At 32.5% G+C, this 10,365-nt stretch overlaps 2 protein-coding genes across 2 annotated transcripts; one reads left to right on the forward strand and one right to left on the reverse strand.

The window, feature by feature from the left end:
* Positions 1-2,087: 2,087 nt before the first annotated feature.
* On the forward strand, positions 2,088-4,692 carry LOTGIDRAFT_157443 (hypothetical protein; the record flags this gene model as incomplete). The annotated part of the gene is made up of 4 exons (XM_009049654.1): positions 2,088-2,207; positions 2,461-2,563; positions 2,870-3,014; positions 4,305-4,692. The coding sequence occupies 4 exons, from the start codon at positions 2,088-2,090 to the stop codon at positions 4,690-4,692; spliced, it is 756 nt and encodes a 251-aa protein (XP_009047902.1).
* A 1,016-nt stretch (positions 4,693-5,708) lies between these two features.
* LOTGIDRAFT_111926 (hypothetical protein) lies at positions 5,709-10,365 on the reverse strand (the record flags this gene model as incomplete). Its single annotated transcript, XM_009049655.1, has 8 exons — positions 5,709-5,904; positions 6,461-6,654; positions 7,110-7,363; positions 7,845-8,035; positions 8,408-8,600; positions 9,099-9,306; positions 9,660-9,832; positions 10,236-10,365. Coding segments are annotated over 8 exons (1,539 nt in total), but the record flags the coding sequence as incomplete, so codon positions are not given.

The raw sequence follows: 10,365 nt of genomic DNA on the forward strand, positions 1-10,365 counted from the left end.
CTACTCCTGGATCTCTGATTAGCAGTCATGCTTCTAAATCAACTTCTGTCTTAGCCAATTAGTTTACAAATGTTTTTATTGTTATTTTCATTTGGAGAATATATTATAGAAATGGATTTGTTGTCTCTTCAAAGTCAAAATATTGTTCTGTACTCTTTCTCATTCAGTCGCTGAAGTGGTTATTTAATGTGCTATATAACTTGTTTCTGGTTTTGTACATTTTCTGAAATTGACATCCTACAAAATATTTGGCAGTATGTATATATATAGGAATACAAAATTGTCTCATTTGTACCCTAACAAAGAATATTTTTTATGTATAAACCAAATCAGGCATGGTGAAGCCTGGAAGGCTTAGAGTGATTTTTTTTGTCAAATAAGCATGAGACTCCCCACTATTTTGGTGGTTCTGCCATGAATGATACAGATTGTAAATGCCTATATGTTGAATTCAGTAAAATTTCTTTGAAGAAATCTGAAAGATTATAATCAAATCTAACACTTGGAAGATTCAGTCAGATATGACTGGCAAACATTTACTTAACAGTCCTGATGGTAAATATTAATGATCAGCATTATACTATTAATATCTGTGATAATATATTTATTTAGCTTTTAATAAACTTTTGGAATATGTGATTTTGAATTTATTGATCTTGATAAACTGTTCCCTAGTGTACAACACAAAACCTAGTATATTGTGCTTTAGATAAGTTCATAGTGCTCTAGACAAGACCTTATATCTAGTACATTGTGCTCTAGATAACTTCATTGTGCTCTAGACAAGACCATATATCTAGTATTCTCTAGATAAGTTCATAGTGCTCTAGACAAAACCTTATTTCTAGCATATTGTGCTCTATATAAGTTCATAGTGCTCTAGACAAAACCATATTTCTAGCATATTGTGCTCTATATAAGTTCATAGTGCTGTAGACAAAACCTTTTTTTTAGTACATTGTGCTCTAGATAAGTTCATAGTGCTCAAGACAAGACCTTATATCTAGTATATTGCGCTCTAGATATGTTCATAGTGCTCTAGACATAATCTTATTTCTTTTATATTGTGCTCTGGATAAGTTCATAGTGCTCTAGGCAAGACCTTATATCTAATATTCTCTAGATAAGTTCATAGTGCTCTAGACAAGACCTTATTTATAGCATATTGTGCTCTATATAAGTTCATAGTGCTCTAGACAAAACCTTATTTCTTTTATATTGTGCTCTGGATATGTTCTTAGTGCTCTGGACAAGACCATATATCTAGTATTCTCTAGATAAGTTCATAGTGCTCTAGACAAAACCTTATTTCTAGCATATTGTGCTCTCTATAAGTTCATAGTGCTGTAGACAAAACCATATTTCTAGCATATTGTGCTCTATATAAGTTCATAGTGCTGTAGACAAAACCTTATTTCTTTTATATTGTGCTCTAGATAAGTTCATAGTGCTTTCCTTTACTTCAACAGTCGATCACAGCTCGACACCAGAGTAGGAACCAGCGCTCTATACCTTATTACTATACATAATACCTTGTTGCTCTACCCAATACCTTATTACTCTACACAATACCTTATTACTCTACACAATACCTTATTGCTCTACACTATACATTATTGCTCTACACTATACATTATTGCTCTACGCAATGCACTATTGATATCCATTATACCTTATTGCTCTACACTATACCTTATTACTCCACACAGAACCTTATTGCTCTACAATATGCATTATTGCTCTACACTATACCTTATTACTCAACACTATACATTATTGCTGTACGCAATGCATTATTGATATCCGTTATACCTTATTGCTCTACACTATACCTTATTACTCTACACAGAACCTTATTGCTCTACAATATGCATTATTGCTCTACACTATACCTTATTACTCAACACTATATATTATTGCTGTACGCAATGCATTGATCTACACTATACCTTATCGGGAATAGCAATGAAAAGGGTTTTGTCACTTTGGATTTGGTTCAGAAGACAAAATTCTTTTTGGGAGCTAAAGGCCTTTGTTCATGACCAAACGTCATAATGACAGAACGTCATACGAGTTCTTCCAACAAAATGGCCAGTATGGTTCTGGGCACAAAAGTAGCAAAAGAATACCCTTTTCGCATTGATGTCCAGAGAACACCATGTCAGGTGTACAGAATGTCTAAAGTACGCACTAGAAATATGCAGAGGGTAAGTTTTAAAAATAATATTTTGATGTGTGGCGGACTAACTACGAAATGTAAACTACAAAATAGTCATTATCGATTATATAAGTGTTCACTCCTCGAAAATGGTTCACGGATAAAGTAGCAGAATGGCCTCTGATGATTCGGGACGATGAGCAAAGCAACTGCACTACCACGACCGCCAGTGGAGCATCTCTGTACGCCTAAAGCTCAAATGGTTTTTGGTTCTAATTGATCGTATGGTATACATTTTCTAGGACAAAGGTGTACATTCAATATTTTGCCGTTTGTGTCACCTTGAAAAGAAAGCCGAAATCCCACAGAAACAGAAAAATAAACTAACCCCTTTTGAATTAAATGGTAAGTTGTAAGTAATTCCTTCTACGTAAATGACCTACGTTGATAAATGCGATATCGCTGTCAGACACATAAGTTATCGTTTGTCAAAATTTCCATTATTAAACACTGCATGGTGTTATATGTCATTATTTTACCAAAAGTGTAGAGGATATATATAGTATGGGCATACTAATTGCATATACACCTCATGTCCGAAATCGCTAAAGGCCAAATATCTGTAACTATGATTCATTATGTTTCCTCAATTTTTGTAACTTTCTTAACCAGATGAATACATAACTTCATTTGAATCCATTTCTCTTACAGTTCCAGGAACGTGCAAAACTTCAAACTCCGATCCCCTTCGATGCAGATGTGATAAGAATTCGCTAGACGTTTTGAGACAAGTCCATAACGAATCACCAGCGAAAAATACTGGCAGAACTTTACCATCCCGTTTTACACAAGACAGGTAAGATGGGGCCATTACAATATTGGAATATACAAGCTGATAGAGATTTACTTTCTATCGTTTTATATAAGATGAATTAGGTAGGGCTTTACCTTCTGTCTTTTTATACATGATAAATAAGAGATAACTTTACCTTCTATCGTTTTGTAAATGATAAATCATAGAAAACTTTATCTTTGAACGTTTATACAAGATAAATTAGGTACAACTTTTCCTTCTGTTGTTTTATACAAGATAAATTAGGTACAACTTTACCTTCTGTTGTTTTATACAAGATAAATTAGGTACAACTTTTCCTTCTATCGTTTTATACAAGATAAATTAGGTACAACTTTTCATTCTGTTGTTTTATACAAGATAAATTAGGTACAACTTTACCTTCTGTTGTTTTATACAAGATAAATTAGATAAAGCTTTACCTTCTATTGTTTTATACAAGATAAATTAGATAAAGCTTTACCTTCTATTGTTTTATACAAGATAAATTAGATAAAGCTTTACCTTCTGTTGTTTTATACAAGATAAATTATATAAAGCTTTACCTTATATTGTTTTATACAAGATGAATTAGATAAAGCTTTACCTTCTGTTGTTTTATACAAGATAAATTAGATAAAGCTTTACCTTCTGTTGTTTTATACAAGATGAATTATATAAAGCTTTACCTTCTATTGTTTTATACAAGATAAATTAGATAAAGCTTTACCTTCTGTTGTTTTATACAAGATAAATTAGATAAAGCTTTACCTTCTATTGTTTTATACAAGATAAATTAGATAAAACATTACCTTCTATTGTTTTATACAAGATGAATTAGATAAAGCTTTACCTTCTATTGTTTTATACAAGATAAATTAGATAGAACTTTACCTTCTATTGTTTTATACAAGATAAATTAGATAAAGCTTTACCTTCTATTGTTTTATACAAGATAAATTAGATAGAACTTTACCTTCTATTGTTTTATACAAGATAAATTAGATAAAGCTTTACCTTCTGTTGTTTTATACAAGATAAATTATATAAAGCTTTACCTTCTATTGTTTTATACAAGATAAATTAGATAGAACTTTACCTTCTATTGTTTTATAAAAGATAAATTAGATAAAGCTTTACCTTCTATCGTTTTATACAAGATAAATTAGATAAAGCTTTACCTTATATTGTTTTATAAATGATAAATTAGATAGAACTTTACATGGTAACATCTGTCTATACATAGGGCGTACAAGGTAAATTAGGTGGATATTCTTCGGGTTGAAGCTATATCTTTACTGTATATATTTTAAGGTTTATGAATGAAGTCTTATCCAACTTCCTGATTAACGAGACAGCTCAGATGCCATTGAGTACCTTAATAATAAGATGGAAACTAGGCAGAACTATACCCAGCTATGATAAAGAGGATCTATTAGGGTTACTATCATGTTATGGTGATGTCTATACTGTGTATAAACAATCACCAAATAGTGCCATCATCATATTCAGAGACATCACATCAGCTTGCCGGGTGATGCAGGCTAAACATCTTGGAGAACCCAGGAACAAAATCCATTGTGTTTGGTACCACAAATTTATGAACAACAAGGCATTTTATTCTACGAGTCAGGGTCTAAAAGTTCGATCTGATCCGTTCATTCAGATGCATAATAATAGTATATTAAAACGATATGCGTGAAAATTTGATCTCCTTTTACCTTAAGAACGCTTGCCAGTTTAGGTTTAAGTGTTTGGGATTTCCAGCTGTAGCCGGATTCATTAGACTGTCTTCATGCATCAGATAATACAATTATTTATTTGTTAAATTTTATTCAATAGATATCTAATCTCCTTTAATTCTGAATAACAGTTGATGTAAATATAGACCTACTATGGAATATGGTTTTTTATATACATTCATCTTACAAAATATACAAAACAAAGAGTGTCTCTATCTTATATATTCCAAAGTCATAATCAAGCAAGATATAAGTGAAACTACATAGCAATTTAGACTGTGCACCTCCTTTATTTTAATTGAATATAAACTTAATGCTCAATTTTCATTTTGAAAAGTGTTACAGAGTTTAATAAATAGATGCTAGTGTATTATGAAGTGAGACAGAATAATAAAGTGTATAATACAATAGGAGATATGTACAAGGAATATAGCTTCCTGAGCAATAACCAGACAAAATATAATAAACAGAAAAAATAGTCATACAAAATCAATCATTTCCAAACATAGCCAAAATCAGTTTGACCAAAAATAATTATGTTGTTGCAAACATACAGTTATATATTTTTGTAAGCACAAAATTTGTAGATTTGCCAAGAAAAATTAACTATATCACAGTAGCCAATGTTATAAAATTATAGCACATTTATTTTTTGTGTTTCTAATATACATGATATACTTATAACAAACTATAATACTATTAAGCAAAATATGACTAAATAATGAACAGAAAAAAAATGATATTCAACTCAAATAAAAGCTGTAATTCTGGATCCAGTTAAGTACAAAACATGTCTTTTCAATCTAAGAAATCGCAAAAAATTTCAAACATAAAGCCATAACTAAGAAATATTTTGAACACATAAAATGAACAGTTTTCATATAAGTTATTTTAAAAAAATATATACTTTGACTTTGAGTAATTGGGTGGACCAAAAAAAAAACCAAAAAACAGACAGTACAAAATACATCACATATTAAAGCACTTTGATATTAGCATAGGTTGGAGAAGTAAGCACACCACAAATGTTATCTTTTTGGCTCATCAAGACGTAACCATCATTACCCCAATATGTAGACCAGGAATTTTTGACCAACCAATAAGCTTCACCTGTTTTAGGATAAACACCATATCCTACAGCTAAAACAGCATGATCTAAATCTTCTGGTTTGCTTCCTGTAAAACAAAACAGAGTAGTCAACCTTTGATAAAAAATGTGTTCCACCTGGACAGACAGTTTAAATAAACGAAAAAATCTGAATAAACAGGGAAATTAAATATGTAATATGACAGAATCAAACAATAACCAAACAATAACAAATTTAATTACGGATGGCCATGCTTTGAAATGGTTGAGAATGAAAACTTATTCTATTCTAAAAGATCGCTTGAGCCACAAATGTGACACAAGGCAATTGGTTACACAATTATACTGCAAAATTATCCATCTTTCGTGGATTTTTACAGATGTTATGAATTGGTTGTACATAAACCCTTCACATTTGCGAAACGCGAAAATACCCTAAATTCATACATAACTTCTGTGAATGCTGATAATCATATCAGTGCCCTGTAAAGTTCATGTATATGTGATTCAGGTTTGGTTGACTGCCATGTTGCTACATCAGTCCGAAACTTGGGTTGCTTAAGATACACTTTTTCCCTTTTGGACACTTCCTATTTCCCATTCAAGCAAGAAGAAACAAACACAGCATTAGCATTTTATACTTACCACATTTAGGATCATAGAAAACACCACTGGAGTAAAAGGACAATGATTTTAAAGCTGCATCAATAGCAATAGAGACTGGACCGTTGTTAAATAGAGCAATCTTCATGGCTGTAGCATTCAATGTTGTTACATTAACATAACCAGTAACAGTAACAACAGGCTTTACTTTATCATCATGACAATAACCATCCTGGAAAATACAATATCCAGTAACATTATAGAAGATTAAAGAAATAGGAGATCAATAACATAAAAGGAGGTCAGTAACATAAAAGGGGGTCATGGGTAACATAACTGGTGACTATTAACAAAAAAGGAGAACATTAACATAGAAGGAAACTACTAACAAAAAAGGAGACCATAAACATAGAAGGAGACTAATAACAAAAAAGGAGACCATTAACATAGGAGACTGTTAAAAAAACAATGAGACCATTAACATAGGTGACTCCTAACAAAACAGGAGGAGATTACTAACAAAACAATGATACCATCAACACAGAAGGAGATTACTAACAAAAAAGGAGACCATTAACAAAGAATGAGATAACTAACATAAAAGGAGACCATTAATATTGAAGGAGACTACTAACAAAACAATGAGACCAGGTATTATTTAACAGACTAAATACATGATGTACTTACAGCAGCTAAATACTGGCCATACTGTTCTTCTGTAGTAAGTCCACCATGTTTCATGATGTAATCATAGGATCTGAAATCTTCCCCTCCATCACATCCATTGTTACCCTCTCCCCAGGAACAATCAACCAGTTGTTGTTGAGACAGTCGGGTGGCTTTACCAGATTTTATAGCTAGTGAACTCTCTATAGTACCAGTGGTACCAAAACTCCAACATGATCCACAAACACCTTGATCTTTAACAGGAGTGACGGCACCTACAAGCATCCAGGGGAATGACATGGAACGAATCAGTGCTCCTGATTAAGTTAATAATGACATGCCATGCAGTGTGCAACTATCCTACTCACTTTGAAAAACTTGCCACACAGTCCACAGAGGTCTGAATTCACTACTGATGTTCAAAATTGCCCAAGCGGCCTATCAGGTACACTGAATTACGTTTGCTGGTAACCCATGGTGGTACTAGTACCAAGGGAACTATACCTTTATAGCATTGTCCATCATCTTCAACCAAATCAAGAGCAAAGAAGGACATAAAGCTCCACTACATTTCACTGTTAATCATACAGCAGCTTTCACATAAATCGAATTGCAATTCTACTAAAATTTTGAAAAAGTGCTTCGAGTTCTATTAAGCTTTTCTATAATTAAAGGACATCTGACAGAAAAAAGGAATGATGCCAACAGATGCTATAAAATGGTCCTGTGCAAATAAAAAAGCTAGAAATCACTCACCCATCAATCTCCAATCTAAGTTTTCAGGGATGTCAGTCTCCATGTTAGTTGTATCAAATGCTAAACCACCATGGCTACCTTTACTATATCTATATCCATTCATAGCTTTTAATTCATAATTACTTCTATCAGCTAAATGATTGACAGCTAGATTAAATGACAGACCAGCTCGATTTTTAGAATTGATATATCTGAAAATTCACGAAAAAATTGGTTTTCCAGTATCACAATAATTATACATGTATCTTATTTTTTTGATATATCTGTTTTTGTACCATTGTGGGTATAAAAATTGATTGTAAATTTATACCTGGGCACATATCAATTTGAAATTCATGCTTACAGAGTTTACACGATCTTGCCCGCACCTCTGTTAACATAAAAATTGACTTGCTAGGAGATGCACCAACAGAATTCTATCATGCTAGGGAAGCACACTGGATGAATACATAAAGTTTTGGTAGCAAACCCCTTCATTGATATTAGGGATGGGACCCTGCACTAAAAGGTCTGAACATGCCTAAACTTTAGATCCAAAAAATAAGAAGTTTATTTGAAATTACCTGAGATTATGTCTGAAAATGTGTTGTCTTTCTTGATGTTCTTTATCATCTTTATAAAGTTTCTGATGTGTTTTCTTAAAAGACTGGAACATTTCTTCTACATGACTGTCATCATGATGAACAAATTCTCTCATTGGATTCATTCTAACTCTTCTTTCAACACCTGGTCCAGGGAAACCACCACATGTTAGATCTGTAAGACAATATTATTATTTGAGGTAGGGATTGATAACTGTGTAAATGCAGAAATCACACATCATAGATGGCGCTCGATTGGAGAGTTCTGAACAGGTTCCGTTTGCTCTCTGTCTGCCCATAATCGAACGATTTTCCAGCTTGTTTTATAACATTCAGCCAATATAGAATGTTTTGGATCAGACATTGTAATAAGTTTCATTAATGGTGAAAAAAGCGATCAAATTTAACGTATTTTTTTTTTAAAGATTTAGATCAATTTTATCCTTAGTCCTTTAGACAATCAAAATGGATGCCAAAATAACCTCCAATACAAATCATATTGATTTAATTGCAAAAAATGTAATCAAATTTTCATTCTAATAAGTGTCATAGATATCTTAAAGAAAGATATCATTTGATACTAATTCAGGTGTTTCCTCGAACCTATTTCATTAATAAATGTTATAAGAAAACAACTCACTAGCTGGAGGATCAAAGGCAGAAGCAGGTAAACTAGTATTAGGTTTAAATACCATATAATCTAAATAGTAACGATCAAAATGAGATCCTAGTAGAGAATCATAGCCATACATCTCATATCTCACTGGGTATTCATTCTGAGAATTAATCCACATTGAGTAAATATTCTCTTTATTTCCTATTGTTTGTCTCATCTGCCATAAATCACACATTTGTCCATTCATCATCTCAGAATCCATTTTCTATAAAATATCAGTTACAAATAGACAAATTACAGAAACTGAAACATGTTGCTACACAGTTTCATACTGTGTGATATTCAGACAACTGATCTTTTTCAGCATGTGCCAGATGAGGTTTAAAAGCGATAATGTATTACATGGAAAAAAAGGGCTGAGTTTAATAATAATAATCTCTTTTTTTTTACATGGGTCAGAGTTGGGCCCAATACACTAGAACATGGTCCTGTCTAACATTCATCCCATGGGGGGACAATATGAAAAAAAAATATATGGATGTGGATATGATATTATCATTAGTCATTGCAACATGAGTATTTATTGCAAATTTCACTCCCAGATCCTACACAACCTACCTGGAAACCACTGAGGTCTGGAAGAACTGATTGGGGCATAACAGCAGCACCTTTGGTACCATTAGTTCTGAAACACATTCTCTGATTTTTAACTTTGTAATTAGACATTGGTGCCAACTCTAGTGTGGTACCATAATCACCCATATCACCTCTTAATAAATTTACCACCATGCCTACAGTAAGAAAGCATATCTGTTAGATATGTTAGAGAAACAATGTCTCGTATGATCTTATATAATACAGAGAAAGCAATACACAATACCATCTTTTATCATCTAGATCAGTTTTAGCTATCTGTATCTCTTGTCAGAATGAAATATAACTTATAGTTCACCTACAATTGAGGTGGACCATTTTCAGATATGCCCACCTGAAGATCAATTGACTTTCTGTAAGAAAATATATGCTAGAAAATTAAAAAAATGGCCGAAAATATTCTACAGGAAGATTTCTAGTTTGAAGTATTTCTAAAGGAATGATGGGATTTCCGTACATTTCAAGATCAAAATCCCCCCAATAAGGGAACACCTATCCCTTTAATGGTAGCCAATAATATTCCAAAGATGTAATACCAACCATTATAGTAATCTATCCTGCCTCTTTTGTTAGGACCATCATATAAAGCTGTGAATGGTTCTTTAATCTCAGCGTAGGGTAATTGTAGAACACCAGAGACTGCATAGCTTTGTGGAAATGAGGGAGGAGA

Source organism: Lottia gigantea (assembly GCF_000327385.1).
Source record: "Lottia gigantea unplaced genomic scaffold LOTGIsca_14, whole genome shotgun sequence".
Taxonomy (NCBI): Eukaryota; Metazoa; Mollusca; class Gastropoda; family Lottiidae; genus Lottia; species Lottia gigantea.